The sequence below is a fragment of the Eschrichtius robustus genome, chromosome 7 (genome assembly GCF_028021215.1).
Source record: "Eschrichtius robustus isolate mEscRob2 chromosome 7, mEscRob2.pri, whole genome shotgun sequence".
In the NCBI taxonomy this organism is placed as follows: Eukaryota; Metazoa; Chordata; class Mammalia; order Artiodactyla; family Eschrichtiidae; genus Eschrichtius; species Eschrichtius robustus.
In genome coordinates, this window is record NC_090830.1 from 108421933 (window position 1) to 108439085 (window position 17153).

The window sequence follows — 17153 nt, forward strand, 5'->3', positions numbered from 1 at the left end:
GCAGCACCCCTCTGGGAGAGAGGCAGTGCTTGGCATACACCCTGACAAAGTGCCCTTGCAGGAACCCCACTGCCCCCAGGGCGGCAGCCCACTGGTACACACCAGTGAGCTGGATCACACTGAGGATTCCCAAAGCCAGCCATGAATGGCAGGAGCCAATCCCAGAGAAGCCAAAGGATAAGCCTGTCACTGCTTTTCCTCTGTCCTCCCCTCTCCTCTCCAGGGCAGTCTCAGGACTAAAAGAAAAGATGTGGCCACAGAAGCTGATGGAGTTGAGGAATAGGTTCTGGGGGAGAAAGGACAGCTTAGGATTAGAGCCCCAGGGGTTGTGGAAAATAGTAATATAAGTCATATATGTAATTTAATATTTTCTAGCAGCCACATTAAAAAGATAAAAAGAAAGAGATAAAATTAATTTTAATGGCATAATTTTATTAACCCAATATATCCAAAATGTGAACAAGTAATCAATATAAAAATTATTGAGACATTTTTATATTTTCCTTTTCTTACTAAGTCTTTGAAATCTGAGTGTATTTCACACTGAGAGAACATCTCAGTTTAGACTGGCCACATTTCAAGTGCTCAGTATCCACATGTGGCCAGAGGCTACCATATTGGGCAGTGCATATGGGAGAGCAAAGAAATGAGGAGACTCTCCCTGAGTAGTGCCCAGCAGTCAGGGGGGCACAGGGAGGTGTGTTTCAGTGGACGCCCACCCTCCTGTGTCTGAACACCATTCCTGGAAGGCACACAGCTGCTGTCATCCCAGAGCCAGCAATGAGCAGCTCTGGAGAACGTCCTGGGCAGAACTGGGACCCAGCCAGAAGCAGCACAACAGTGTGCAGATGCCACGTGGGGCTCATGGGCCAGATCCCGACTGTGGAGGACTTGTGTTTGGCTCCCACGTGTTTTTAAATCTCTTGAAGTGGTTGTCGTTTTCATGACTTTACATTTCCTTCCTGGTTCCTGTAGATACTGGGGTGTGTAACCCCTGCATAAGACCACGGATCCTAAAGTCGGGCAGCCCTGCATGTTAACCTTGACTCTACCACTTTTTAGTTGACAATAGATACATTAAACTCTTCATATGTGTCTTTTACTGTAAAACTGGAGATAATATTTCAGAGATGTATAACTTTAATGAGACAAGGAATTAATTGGCTAGTACAAAGCTTGGTGCATAATAAGCACTCAATAAATTGTGGCATTCATTTCTCATTCACAGACATGAATTCCTTAGAGTCCATACTATATTCCTCTTCCAGTATTGGAAAACTGGGAAGTACATGTGCAGGAGGAGTTCTTAAAAGCATCCCTGGGCTTCCCTGGTGGCGCAGCGGTTGAGAATCTGCCTGCCAATGCAGGGGACACGGGTTCGAGCCCTGGTCTGGGAAGATCCCACATGCCGCGGAGCAACTAGGCCCGTGAGCCACAGCTACTGAGCCTGCGCGTCTGGAGCCTGTGCTCCGCAACAGGAGAGGCCGCGATAGCGAGAGGCCCGCGCACCGCAATGAAGAGTGGCCCCGGCTCGCCACAACTAGAGAAAGCCCTCGCACAGAAACGAAGACCCAACACAGCCAAAAATAAATAAATAAATAAATAAGTAAGTAAATAAATAAATAAACTCCAATCTCTTTAAAACAAAAAAAGCATCCCCCACTTCTGTACTTTGATATTGAGAAATGGCTTCTGTGCTCACAATTTTAAGGCAGTCTGTTTCCCTTCTCTGTTGCCCACCAGTATGGCTCTACTGAATTAAGCGTTCCTCAGTACCAAGGCATTGAAAAGACTGATTTCCAGGAATAAAAGGGGAAAGCTAACAATGACAACAAGGGCCCCTCCTGCTAACCTCCATGCTGGTTCCAAGGTTGAAGTCTCTGGGGATCTGGGCATTGGATGCTGCAGATAAAGGATAAGATATTAATGATCAACTTGGATCAAGACTTGGCCATTGTTCAACCCCAATTTTTGCTTTCTGTTTTTGCTTTTTATGGGGAAATTAAGAGGCTGTGACTTAAAAGAAGCATCTAAACAAGCCTGATGGTCCCATCATGACCCTCTAGCCTAGGGCTCAGGTTTCTTCACCACTCCTACCCCCCGCCACGTGCTTCTAATTCAGGAATGTAAGTGGGAGCAAAAGTGGGCAGCCCGCCACAGGGCACAAAGGCCCTGGAAGGGGGGAAACTAAGGAAGATTCTCTCTTCCCAGTTCTCTCTTTTCCCATCACCCCTTCCCACTGTTTTTTTGTTTGTTTGGTTTTGGTTTTTTGCCGCACCGCGCGGCACATGCGATCTTAGTTCCTCAACAAGGGATCAAACCCACGCCCCCTGCATTGGAATCGCAGAGTCTTAACCACTGGACTGCCAGGGAAGTCCCCCACTTCCCACTGTTTAATGCACGTCTGCTTCTTCATTCCTTTCTGTAAGAGTCACTCCACATTTCACTCTAAAAGAACAGAACTGGCTCCTTCTTCTATAGTAAATAATACGAGTTGGTCCTTAGGGGATGAGGAGAAAAGGGACAGTCTAAGCAACACCTAGGGAGCTAACACAGCTCAAGAGGAGCACATGGGCAGGTAATGGAGCAAGGACAGCAGCAGAGTTTTTATTTCTATTCCGAATTTAAATAATTCCTTTGTTATCAAAAATAACTATGTCAGCATCAATAAGCTGCTGATTATAAAATGTATCCTTGGTAGAGAGAGAAAGAATTAACATTTAATGGATACTTGCCATCTGCCAGGCACTGTGTAAGGCTAGTGGTTCTCAGTATTTAGTGGTCAAGGACTCCTCTGGGATTCTTGTGGAAGCTCTGAAATCTCTCCCTTAGAAAAATTCAAACATACACAAAATTTTACATAGAATTACAGGAGCAAAAGATTCCTGAAGCACAATCACAGGCTCCAGATTAAAACCTTTTATGCTAAGTCCTTACCTCTGAGAGCATGGCATCATTGAGACGATATTGTTATCCCCACCTTACAGAGGAGGGAACATGCCCAAGCTCATATACATAAGTGGCAGAAACAACATTTCAACCAGTTGTCTAAACACTACAACTTGCTGGCCTGGATGAAAATGTCACTTGGTTTTTACTGTTACTATAAATATCACTCCTTATTTTTAAACGAGGAAATAAAGATTATGTGTGAAACTGAAATCTGTGCAAAGCATTCTAGACTCAGCCAAGGGAAATCAGGAAGCTCTAAATTCCCGGAGGTTCCAATCCCATTTCCTATCAGCCAAAAGCCCTACTCCCCCTGAACCCACCCACCCAGCTGGAAAACAAACCAAAGACGCACTTTTCTTAGATTTCATATTCCTCAGAACAAGAGGCAACCTCTATCATAATAGCTCAATTAAACTCAAAAAAAAATTTTTAAGAGACAACCTCTCTTTAAAATAATCCATCAGGGACTTCCCTGGTGGCGCAGTGATTAAGAATCCACCTGCCAAGGCAGGGGACACGGGTTCGAGCCCTGGTCCCGGAAGATCCCACATGCCGCGGAACAACTAAGCCTGTGTGCCACAACTACTGAAGCCTGTGCACCTAGAGCCCATGCTCCGCAACAAGAGAAGCCACCACAATGAGATGCCCGCGCACTGCAACGTAGAGTAGCCCCCGCTCGCCGCAGCTAGAGAAAGCCCACACGCAGCAACAAACACCCAACGCAGCCAAAAATAAATAAAATAAAATAACTTTATTAAAAAATAATAATAATCCATCAGTCAAATGTGAATTAAGAGACCAGTCAAAGCCTATAGATATGAAACAAAAGAAATTTAATTTCAGAATATTACATGAATATAAAAGAAAAACAACGCATATGTTTCTTTACAGTTACATATATATATATAAATATATATATGATATAGTTGAATAAGAATGAAAAATAAAAAATGGTTAGACAGTTAAGAAACCTTGTTTCTCTTGTTGAGCAGGCTTGGGGAGAGCGAAAAGGCAATCCTTGCTAAGAAGAAAGGACCCTGGGGCAGGAGTGTTTTTCCCAAACAGTTCTGCTGGTCCCCAAACATGTCTGGGGGAGTGCTCAATGGCTCTTTAGCACCTGCTATGGCCACGCACACTCCAGTTTCCATGGTAACCCAAGCACTCAGGCTTTTAAGCACTTACTCCACCTCCTTGCTAGCCCACCCACCCACTCTCCACCTGTGGAAAGAGTTCAGCATTACCTGTCTAGGAAAGCCAGCTCTCCTATAGTGAGTTTTAGATTGGATTAATTACCACTGGTCTGAAAAGCTTGTGCATCTTAGAAACCCAAATCTTCCCCAAATTCTAGAGCAATCCTGCCAATTGCTAGTATCCAGTTTGGATCAAGGTCCTGTCTTCAGTACCAAGGCTTCCAGATGCAGGAGGGCAGGGACGAGGCTCTCTCCTGGGGAAAGGAGTTCTACTTAGAAAAGACTTCAGAATGAGAGCCGTCAGTTTCAAGCATCTGTGCGAGGCCCTGTATGAAGGAAGCAGATAAAGTCTAGAGGAGTCATTCCTAAGATGGCTTCCCCAGTTATGCATGGCCACACAGCTAGTCACTCTGGGACCACAGGTTCTCCTAGAAGGCAGTGTTTTAAACCGTATCCTAACATAGGTTTCTGTGAGAAAAGCTGAACAGAAACACTGCTGTTCCAGAGGAGAGAACGGCCCTGCTCTGACTCTGGAACCACTGGCTTTCTTACAAGCCAGCAAAACAGCCACCTCTGGAACACCCAGTGGTCAGCGCAGTTAACCCTATACTACTCCATTTCCCAAGGGTACCCCCTCGTCATTCCTAACTCTGCAAAGACATTCAGGGTAATGAGCTTGTGGAGGATCAACTGCGGATTCAGTTATGATTCATTAGATACCACCTCCTTTAATATGTTTTGGCACTCAGGTACAATCAGTATCACTTAATCCTCTTTCACTGCTGCAATGGAGTCTTTCAAACCAGATTCATTGGTCCCAGTGCAAAAGTCCACCATTGTAAAAGGTTAGAAACTCCAGTGCCCATGGTTTTCACTGATTCAACCAGTATAGCTCACCCAGTACAGATCTGAATCAAGGAAGTGGTCTGCATTTTTTATGCTTGAGCCCTCTGGCATAAATACACTGCCCCATATTGATATCACATCAAAACCCATTGCAACTGACCCCAGAAAGAAATGAAATTTTAAAAGCAACAAGAGGCATTTCCAAAGAGATTGTTCCAACACAAAAAATAAACATAGAAAACAGATTTTTAAAATATTATAGATTTTAAAAATTGTTAAATACTGGCTCAAAAATATCTGCCCACCAAGTCAGAAGGGCAACAGTACCCTTCTGTAGCAAATGCTAAAGGGTTTTTGTTTTTGCAAAGATTCCACAGGATTAGAACAGTTATATATTATAAGGCAGAAGGTTACGCTGTTTATTTCTCAAATTTGGATTCCAACTAGTTCACAGCTTCTGTTAAAAAAGAAAAAAGAAGGAAAAGACCTATCATACCCTTACAGCAAGGGAAATCATATTTAATAAATACTTTAATGAAACACACATACCCAAATACACAAATAAACTGCCCAAGGGGGCAAGCTATATAAAAGCATGTGACAAACATCTCTCACCACCCCAGCCCCGGAACACGAGCCTGGATTACCAGTTGCATTCAACCAAAGAAAGTCTCTTAAATCTCAGCTACCTCCCTTAAATAGAACCACAGAACAAACTCGATGACAAGGAGGTATCAGGTCACTGCTCTGCTCTCTCCACCTATGCCAGACCATGTTTAACAGACCACACCACTACGGAATGAGGCACTTAGACAAATAAAGAAAGCAAGTATCAAGTTAAGGGAGAACACACTTTAGCCTGGTCATACCAAAAGGGGTCTCTGTTTGAACTCACTGACAGCTGGTGCAAGGAATTTTACAACAAAAAAGTCAAATAGAAGAACCCTACACAAAGGAACTTGCAAACAAGTATTTTTAAGAATGATATAAAACTGCTCTAGAGAAAGGGGCTTCTGAGCAGTTTTATACTCCTAACCATCTATTGTTCACAATCTATCAAGTTGGACAGCCACATTTTACATTTTTCTCTACTACTCCTGTTACAGCAGCAGAAGAAACAGAAAATATGGAAGCCAGGACTGACATCCGGATGCAAACCAAACTGTGCTCCCCAGAGTCATCTTTTGTTTCAGCAACAACACAGCATTTCAACTGTTTAAAAATAGGTCAGCAAGTCATGGTTTGCTGGGCAACTGCCCCCCCCCCCACCTCACCGCTGAGGCCTGACTCAGTTCCGGCACACAGGGTGAGAAAGGTTACACACCTAACAGAGCAGGCACAGACTAACACTCCCACCTGCCCCTGCTGCGCTCTGGGCAGTGAGTTCCCACACTAGATCAGAGCCATCCCACTGCTCACCTCAGACACATGTGAACATCCCAACCCAGTCAAAGCTCCAGCCCATCTCCAAACTGCTCCCCATGCCCATCGTGACAAGGAGAGGGGTGGGCCAGCAGCCGCCCTTGAACATGGGTGATAAACCACAACTGCTTCCAAATAAGGGCATTCTCTCCTTTAAATCTCTCAGCCCCATGGAGACTGATGCTCACTTCCTCCCTCTGACTCCAGCTGGCTCTCAGGAGACGGTCCAGCCTGCACACCTGATCCCTTAGAAGGATGCAATATAATCCCACCCATCAAGAGTTGTCCTGGCCATAAAGCCAGCCCCATCCTAGTCCCCCTCCAGAGCTTCCACTACATACAGGAGTTTCAGCAAGCCTCAAGTGAGCTGTTGGTGACATTCCTTGAGTCCCAGTGATTTGTCACAGAAGTACTGGCACCACACTGGCACCAGAGATGTTTTAGGCGAAAGGAAACTGAATGAAGGAAAGGAGTTCAGCAACCACACAACTATTTTGACATCACTGAGGAAAGGGGAAGAGAGGAAAGGAGAGAGAATGGAGGGAGGGAAGAAGGGCCACAGTTTAATATTATTTGTTTAAATACTGTATCATTCTGAATTCTCCTTTTTTGATACTGCAGGCCAAATACCTACAATCTCAGGCCCAAGAAATAATAAAAAATTTCCAGGAAAGCTATAAATTCTTTGGACACAAATAAGTATTGAGGAGTAAAGCCTCATAAGATAAAGAGCTTTCCCAAAGCTTAAGGTGAAAAAGAGAGGAAAGACATCTGGCTTAGAGCCCACTTTGATTTTTTACCTTTTAAAATACACAAACAACAAATAAACAAGAAACAATAACCAAAATATCCCCCAAAACTATCAAAATAGAGAAAAGCCCACGCTATCAGTTAAAAATAATATCAATCCACCAGGATTGACAGCACTTTTTAAAAACATCACTGGCAGTTGAGCACAGATTTCAAATGTTTTAAAAATTGAATCTGCCTAAACAAATACGTGGAATGAGCACAGGAGTCTGCCTGGTTCTACTCATCTACTGTGCTGTCTAGGCTGATTTGGCTGGTTAGTGGTTTCCCCATAACATTTTTTTTAAAAGAGAGAGAGAGAGTCGCTAGCACTGGTTCAGCAGGCAGAGTCTGTAGATGTCACCCACTGAGTGGGGTGAGAGGCGTCAGTCAAGTCACAGGATTAGTTGGCTTTCACAATTCAACATGCAGCAAGCAAGCTGCAAGTCCAAGCTTCTCTGTGAGCGGTAATGGCACCTGGCCCACAAAAGAGAAAATTCTGGGTGGACAACAGGAAACCTCTGGATCCTTCAGAGGAATCCTAGGCTGAAAGAGAAAAAGGAGCATTAAACACATTTATAAATATTTATTTTTGCAAACATTCCACCTAAAAGCTAGAGAAATCTATACTTATTATTTTCTATAAACTGAGGGAGAATTGTTTACTCTCTACCAAGTAAACATCACTTTGTCCTCTTGCTCTAATCTCAGTTCATTAAATCATCTTAATGGCAGTAACAGCTACCTTTACTAAGTGCATATTTTGTGCCAGGTGTTGCTCTGAGTTCTTTATGTATATTGTCTCATTTACCCCCACAACAACCTGGGCATGAGGTAATGCTCTTGCTATTTTACAGGTGAAGAAAGTGAAGCCTACACAAATAAACTTGCCCTAAGATATACAGCTATTAAGGCTGGGAACTGAGGTTAAGAATCCGCCTGCCAATGCAGGTGACACGGGTTCGAGCCTTGGTCCGGGAAGATCCCACATGCTGCGGAGCAACTAAGCCCGTGCGCCACAACTACTAAGCCTGCGCTCTAGAGCCCGCGAGCCACAACTACTGAGCCCATGTGCCACAACTACTGAAGCCCGCGTGCCTAGAGCCCGTGCTCTGCAACAAGAGAAGCCACTATGATGAGAAGCCCACGCACCACACTGAAGAATAGCCCCCGCTCACCACAACTAGAGAAAGCCCGTGCACAGCAACGAAGACCCAACACAGCCAAAAATAAAAACAAGTTAATTAATTTAAAAAAAAATTTTTTTTAATTAAAAAAAAAAAGGCTAGGAACTGAACGCAAGCCTAACTGAATGCAAAGCTCATGTTCTTACCACCACTACACCTCTCACCAGCGAATGTTTACTAAATGCCTACTAGATGCAAGGCAGTCATTACTGGGGGGAAGAGAAGAAGACGGGGGCCACGAATATATTAAGTCTGGCCTTTGTCTTCCAGAAGAGAAACTAGCTACAGAGATAAGACAATACATGTGAAGCAAATATCTATGATAAATCACATTAAATGTCAACATTTTAGCAATGTCAATAAGAGTTCAAAGGAAAAGGTATATCTGTCTGGGTTAGCCAAAGAAGGTTTTGAAGAGGAGGTAGGGTTTAGGCTGGGCTTTGAACAATGGGTAAGATTCTGACTGCTGAAAATAATGCCCATTAATAAGTAGGTGCTGAATCAACAGTTCTCATCAGGGACTGATTTTGCCCCCCTCCCATGAAGGGGACATTTGGCAATGTCTGGAGGCATTTTGGCTGTCACAACTGGGGGAAGGGTGCTACTGGCATCTAGTGGGTAGAGACCAGGGATGCTAAATATCATGCTAAATATCGTAAGAATTATCTGACCTAAAATGTCGATAGTGCCAATTGAGAAACCCCATGAGAAATAAATGTCTTTGGGAGCACACTATTGATGATAATAAAATTGCATTATCTTCTTCAAAAAATACTTGTTCCTGGGCTTCCCTGGTGGCGCAGTGGTTGAGAATCCGCCTGCCAATGCAGGGGACACGGGTTCGATCCCTGGTCCAGGTAGATCCCACATGCCGCGGAGCTTACTAACCACAACTACTGAGCCTGCGCTCTAGAGCCCATGAGCCATAACTACTGAGCCCACGTACTGCAACTACTGAAGCCCGCGTGCCTATAGCCCGTGCTCTGCAACAAGAGAAGCCACCACAATGAGAAGCCCACGCACCACAACGAAGAGTAGCCCCCGCTTGCCGCAATTAGAGAAAGCCCGTGCACAGCAAGGAAGACCCAACACAGCCAAAAATAAATAAATAAAATAAATAAATTTTTTAAAAAATACTTGTTCCTTTTATAAAATCACCATCAAAAAAATCTTGGCTTCTATTCTTTATGTAAAACAAATAGATGGCAGGCACTTGGATCTGTGGGCTTGGAGCCTGAACAGAGTTCAGATCTGGAGGTGCAGGCTTGGGAGCAGGTATCAAACAGAGAACAGAACTGAGCTGCAGAAGGAGACCAAACTGCTAAGAGGGGGAAAAGCAAGAGCAGGAACAAGCAGAGAATTTAAGACAGAGCACTGAAAAACATGAAGAGGTGGAGGGGGAGGCAGACGATAGTAAAGCACTGCAGAGATGGAAAAAATTAAAGAGGAAGGAGGAGAAGGAGAATAGTGTGAAGTCATGACAGCCACAGGTGATCCCAATTAGAGGAAGTGAGCAGGGAGAGGGTAATGTGAAAATGCCACTGCTTAATCCCGTGGGAGGTCATTCATTATCTGTGGGCCTCCACTTTTCTGAATCACTAACATTTTTAAGAATCTTATAAAAACTATATAATCTCTCCTCCAGAAAAATGTACATATGCACCTACACATAAAATTCCATCAACAATACCAGGAACTTTATTAGAGCCCTTAGGAAGTCCACAGTTAACAGGAAGAATCCCTGCTCTAAAACGTCTTGGTAAAATATTAAACTGAGGGGCTTCCCTGGTGGCACAGTGGTTGAGAATCTGCCTGCCAATGCAGGGGACACGGGTTTGAGCCCTGGTCTGGGAAGATCCCACATGCCGCGGAGCAACTAGGCCCGTGAGCCACAATTACTGAGCCTGCGCGTCTGGAGCCTGTGCTCCGCAACAAGAGGCCGCGATAGCGAGAGGCCCGCGCACCGCGATGAGGAGTGGCCCCCACTTGCCGCAACTAGAGAGAGCCCTTGCACAGCAACGAAGACCCAACACAGCCATAAAATAAATAATTAATTAATTAATTAAAAAAAAAAAGAGTAGGAGTCATCTCCTGGTTTAAAAAAAAAAAAAAAATTAAACTGACTTTTTTTTTTTTTTTTGGCTGCGTTGGGTCTTTGTTGCTGCGCGCGGGCTTTCTCTAGTTGCAAGCAAGCAGCGGCTACTCTTCGTTGCCGTGCGCAGGCTTCTCATTGCGGTGACTTGTTGCAGAGCATGGGCTCTAGGCGCGCGGGCTCAGTAGTTGTGGCACGCAGGCTCAGTAGTTGTGGCTCACGGGCTCTAGCACGCAGGCTCAGTAGTTGTGGCACACGCGCTTAGTTGCTCCGCGGCATGTGGGATCTTCCCGGACCAGGGCTCAAACCCGTGTTCCCTGCATTGGCAGGCGGATTCTCAACCACTGCACCACCAGGGAAGCCCTGACTTATTTTTTTAACGCATTTCTTTCTTCCAAAAGTAGAGCTGTCGACATAGAAAGACATTTCTTGATTATCTTCAAAAATGAAAGCAAGAAAAGGTGTAACTGATACAAACAATGTATCCTTCAAAAATAACTTATGCTGGGACTTCCCTGGTGGTTCAGTGGTTAAGAATCTGCCTGCCAATGCAGGAGACACAGATTTGAGCCCTGGTCCGGGAAGATCCCACATGCCGCAGAGCAACTAGGCCTGTGCGCCACAACTACTAAGCCTGTGTGCCTAGAGCCCATGCTCCGCAACAAGAGAAGCCACCGCAATGAGAAGCCCGCGCACTGCAATGAACACCCAATGCAGCCAAAAATAAAAATAATAAAAATAACTTATGCTTGGTTTTGACTTATGAAGATATAGGTAGAAATATTTAGACACACAGAATCCAAACACCAAACTTGCTTCAATCAGACAGCCCAGCCTAGAAGCCAAAGGCAACAAGGAAAGAAAAGAGAGTTCAGATAATTCATTCAAGGATAAGTAAGAAGACCATACTGAAATCTAACTTCCTAGAAAAGAATAAAGATTTATCTATAAGGATTGGGCTTGTGTTCTCTTTCTATTGCTGATGTCTCAAATAGTAATTATGCTCATATCTCTGGTAAAATGAGCATATCAGACCAGAGATCGTTTCATCTGCAACACAAGCCTTATAAAACAAGACCTAGCCTCACCCAGTTTTCTTCAGTAACAATTACTACTACTTGTTAATGCTTTAACAATCACAATGTGTTTCCAAAACATAATTTCAATTGAGCCTCATAAGAAATCTGGGAAGTAGATATAACTATTATTCCCATTTGCGGAGGAAGAAGTAGGCTGAGAATGAGTGGTTTTCCCAGGCCAGAGGAATGATGCCTCAAATTAGGTCTAACTACAAATCCCCTGGCCTTTCCAGTTAGCCACATGGCTTCCTCAGAGGAAAGTACAGCAGCCACTGCACTTCACCAACTGAGCCTCCGACAATCAGCAGTCCCAGCACTAAATAATCCTTTTTACCCTAAATATCCTCAAAAACATGTTGTATGATATGATTTCCAGGGTCCTTCAGCATGAGCTGTTTATCTGGAAAGCTTTATTGAATAAACAAAGCTAAAGTCTGCGCAGAAAAGGAACATAACTATTCCATGTTTACTGAACATCTTCTCAGCACTCCTGTACTTGGTTTCACAAGTTAGTTTACACTTGCTTTTAATTTGCTTAACAAGTATTCTTAAGATATTTCTCACGTGTCCCATCTGTCCAAGAATGCAGAGACCGTGTGGGTCTGTGTTCACAGCTCTGCCCCTCAGCACCTGGGACAGCGCTGAGTAGTTGCTCAATAACCATCTGCTAAATGAACTCAAGGGCAGGACCCAGCCTTATAATTTTTACATCTCTTCTGACTACAACCATACCACACTAGGAATTCAAAAAATGCTATTGACTAGATACAGAAAGGAACTACATTCATAAGACACACAGAATAAGTACAGTTAGTACCTTTTTTCCCCTCTTTCTTCCCCTCAGACCATTTCAGTCTTGTTGGTGTCATCATGACAGATGGAGATCCAGAAAATAACTGTAACAAGAAAATTTTATAGTGGTTTAAATGTCCTAATGTCATTCCTATAGACAGACTTTACTAACAGAGGAACTATTTACTCGTTCAATTTCAATATGAAGAGTTTTACCAACGTATTTAGATCTCATTAATCTTAACTGTTTTATTGCTGGCTTAATGAAGTAACCATTCCTAGGAAAACTTGAAGGACTACTCCACACGTACTGCAGTGCCGAGCAGGCCTGGCTCAAATGTCACCCACCCTGTGGAGTCTCCCAGTAAGAACTGCTCCCTCCAGCACTTTGTGTGTGGAGCTATTTCACTACATTTGTCATTTCTGCTTATGACTGGCTATATCTTCCTTGAACTCAAAATGTTTGTTGAATGAATCAATGAAAACCTACAGAAAGAAGTCAGCATAAATGAAAAGACTGGGGAAAAGGCATAGTTGAATATGGCCCAAAGAAACACAGTAAAACAGACGACAGTATATTAATTTTCTTCTTTTCTACAAATGAACACATACAAAGAGAAAGTGCAAAGAATAGTATCTTACTAAATTCATATTTTCTTTGCTGGTTCTCTTCAATTCATCAATGGCTACAGATTCTGGAGTAGGGTACTTGTTTTTCTTTTCTGACATCATCTGATTTCCCAGGACCTTCCGCTGATTTAGGAAGAGAAAATATTTGATTTATAAACATCTACAATATCTATATTATAATTATACTGGTCTTCAAAACTATAGTTTCTTAGGTTAAAAAAAATCTCAGCTCTTTGATAAATTACCCCAGGCATCTTATACAAGAGAGGTCAAAGCACGTTACTAAAAAACCTGAGATCACTGCCTTTCTTTAGGTGATCACTATTCCTCTTTAAACCAATTAAAGGGCTGCAATGTTAAAAACAACTTTATAGTTGATTTAAACCAACTAATACAGGCCAATTACAGTGCTTCTGAGGCCCTAAAAGAAACACCAGTTACCTACCAGTATAATTTTTTCCCTAAAGACATATTGTCTCTGGCACCTTTTAAGAGTCCCCTCCTCCCCTCCCCACTAAAAGACACTTACACTGGGTCCACTCTAAGATTTTGCTTCCCTGTCATGTCCTCCTCACACAGGATTGGAAAATTTGGAGAAATTCTCTAAGAGTTTCTAGTATAGCCATAAAAGGGTACGGGCCTTCTTAAAAGGGTCACATGACTATACTGATATTCAGAGCAAGACTAAAAGCCCTTTCATCTCTGAACAGCTTAAAAGCTAATGTAACCTACTGTAACAGTTGACAGTGACAATTCTACCATCTTTGAAGAAATCTTTGCTTTTTCTCCTTAGAGAATAAATTTGAATTCCAAAAAAAAGAACATATCAAAACTAGAACATTAAACTTTATAATATAAATATTAGTAGGAATATTCTGTAATAAATCATTTACATGAGACGAATTTTGGAGGAAAAAAAGTCTAGCCAAAAAAAAAGTATCAAAGCATGATAGAAATCAAATAGCTAAAACACAGAAGTGCTAGAAAAATAAGGCCAGTACATCTTCCTTTCAGAAGTCAGATAACACCTCAGTATAAGCTGAACTGGGGATACCAGGAGCCACAGGACTAGCTATAAAAGCTAAAATTCAGCTTCCAGTGAATTTTTTAACAGACATTTCATTACTCCTTTGCTATCGAGCAGAAACCTTCATCTATGATTAGCTTGAAAGTCTCTTCATTTATAATGAAAACAGTTTACCCTTCTGTCCTAAAAAAATTGCTAACATTGTGTTTAAAATTATTTTTCTAAAATGTTTTCTCCTGATACAATTATAAACTTTTTTATAACTCTAAAGTTCTAAATGCTCTCTCAGTAAAGAAGAGGGCAGCTGCCAAGAGGATACTATATTTTTACATTTCAAGCAATAATTAGCAACACTTGTAGAACCAACTGCAGAAGAGCTCACTATGAAGAGAAAACTATACCCATCTAACTTCAGTTAAAGAAACATGTTTGACTAACACACAGAGAAACACTTATTGGACTGTAACTTTTCTTGTTACCAATCATCTCTATGACAGGAAGTCAGAGGGAATGACAGACTTCCAAGTAAAATGAACCAAGGATGCTCATTTTACTTGCCACGTCTAAGCAGGTGAACACACTTTTGGGGTTCTAGCAAAGGGAATTTTTTAAAATTATGGTAAAATATACATAACATAAAATTTATCATTTTAACCATTTTCAGGTGTACAGTTCAGTAGTGTAAAGTACAGTCATATTGTTGTGCAACCAACACCACATCCCAGAAATTTTTCATCTTCCCAAACAGAAACTCTGTACCCATTAAACAATAATCCCAATTCCCCCCAGATCCTTAGTCCCTGACAACCACCATTCTACTTTGTTTCTATGGATTTGACTGCTGTAGGTACCTCATATAAGTGGAATAATACAATATTTGTTCTTTTGTGACTGGCTTATTTCACTTAGCATGATGTTTTCAAGTTTAATCTATGTTGTAGCATGTGTCGGAACTTCCTTCTTTTTTAAGGCTGAGTACTGTTCCATTGTTCATATATACCACATTTTGTTTATCCATTTATCCATCAACGAACACTTGAGTGGCTTTCACCTTTTGATTGTAAATAATGCCACTACAAACATGTATACAAATATCTGTTCATATCCCTACTTGGAATTGCTTGATCATATGGTAGTTCTATTTTTAGTTTTTGAGGAACCGCCATACTGTTTTCCATAGTGGTTGCACCATTTTACGTTCCCACCAACAGTACACAAGGGTTCCAATTTCTCCACATCCTTACCTTGCTATTTTCTGTTTTGTTGATAATAGCCATCCTAGTGAATGTGAATTGTTATCTCATTGTGGTTTTCATTTGCAGTTCCTTAATGATAAGGGATATTGAGCGTTTTTTTAATCTTCTTCAGAAAAATGCCTATTTAAATCCTTTGCCTTTTCTTTTTTTTTCTTTTTGGCCATGCTGTGCAGCATGTGGGATGTTAGTTCCCTGACCAGAGATCAAACCCATGTCCCTTGCAGTGGAAGCGTGGAGTCTTAACCACTGGACCGCCAGGGCAGTCCCTGCCCATTTTTTAATATGGATTGATTTTCTTTGCTGTTGTTGTAAGAGTTATTTTTATATTCTGGATATTAACCGTTCATAAGATATATATTCTGCAAATATTTCCTCTCATTCTGTGGGTTGCCTTTTCACTCTGTTTGATGTCAAACAAGCCTAATGTCCCAAGGCTATTGGCCCCAGTGGATGGATTGAGTGAATTCTAAACTGCTATTAATGATAATAACTACAACCAAAATTAGAGTAAGATAAAGTTGCAACTGCTAACAACTACAGTTTAAAAAAAAATACACATATATATATATATTAAAGGTATTTTTTTTTAAGAGCACAACTTTTAAGCAAAGATCTCCTTAATGTTGCTGGATTTATAAATTTTAATAATGTTAAACAGTTTTAAAAAGAAAACCTGTAGAACACAGAACAGTGCTAATCTCTCTCCAAGTTAACTAGATAGGACCTTGCCTTTGTTTATGCCTGGAAATTTGAACCCCATAATCAGCTATCTACTGCCACCTGCTGGCAATATCCCTTAACTACAAGTTCAGATCATCAATGAAGACTCAAGTAAATTGAACCTACAGACAGCAATGGTAGCAACAGCACAGAAGTACATATTGCATTTGTTTTAAAAACAAGATTTTTAATGAATTTGAGACAAAGGAAGAGAATAAAACAACTGATCAAAATATTAAGCTCACAAAAATTTGAGTTACCTAAAACTCACTAGCCTATTAGAAAAATCCATCTCCAGTCTCTGTCAACTTTCTCACTTTTCCATAACTTTAGCAAATTGCACAATGAAGTATGTAGCACAAAGCAGGTCATGAACCAAAAGAGATTCTCTGCTCAGGGATGAGGACTCTGTCCTCAGCCCCAGAAGAGACAAAAGGACCTTTATTTCTTTTATCCCTTACTTCTCCAATCATAGAGCCCCTTCTCTGATTTGAAACACAGAAAAATGCTTTGAAAAATAAAAGCTTTTCCAAATTCTATTCTTTTCCCCTTACAAGTGAAGCCTTCATAGAATCCCAAAGAACAGAATAAAACTGTTTATGCATAAGAAGAGTCAGACTGTTAAATTTTCTCACAATCAATGCTGAAAATGACAGCACAGTGTACCTACCTTAATAAGGCCACTGAAGGACCGTGAACGGGCCCTCTTCTGCACCCGGAGGGTAGAAGGTTCTCGTCCTGGTGTTTGGGTCTCAGAATGCTTATTAAACTAGAAGAAAACATAAAGAACATTTTGTTAGTAGTCTCCCATCAAGAGATAGCATTCTGTGACAATCAATAGCTAAGTGGAAATACCTAGAAAAGCCCAAGAATAAGTGAATCTGTACATACATGGTTGGCAAGCAAATCACAAAGGCAAAAATTATGCCACCAAGAAGTCAAAAATGTATTAAATTAGCCTGAGGGTAAATTAAATTAAATTAAATAATACACACCCAAAAACAATCAAATTGGAATCAGATCAAGCTTCTAGAATTAGATCTAACTACCAGTTTATAGCAAATACAGAGGACTAAGAAACATCTTAAGTAATACCACAGGGATGCAATCAGCAAAATCCAGACTGTGGGAGACAAAGAATCTGGTTTCTTTCACAAATAAAGTGCAAAGA

General features: G+C 41.7%; 1 protein-coding gene across 1 annotated transcript in view; it reads right to left on the reverse strand.

The window, feature by feature from the left end:
* Nucleotides 1-3830: 3830 nt before the first annotated feature.
* ARHGAP19 (Rho GTPase activating protein 19) overlaps nucleotides 3831-17153 on the reverse strand; it is a 56718-nt gene continuing 43395 nt past the window's right edge. The window contains exons 9-12 of the mRNA XM_068548293.1: nucleotides 16653-16751; nucleotides 12992-13102; nucleotides 12375-12453; nucleotides 3831-7745 (exon numbers count right to left, since the gene is read on the reverse strand). Coding sequence (XP_068404394.1) covers nucleotides 7741-7745; nucleotides 12375-12453; nucleotides 12992-13102; nucleotides 16653-16751 — 294 coding nt within the window. The 3' untranslated portion in view covers nucleotides 3831-7740. The remainder of the gene's footprint in view (nucleotides 7746-12374; nucleotides 12454-12991; nucleotides 13103-16652; nucleotides 16752-17153) is intronic.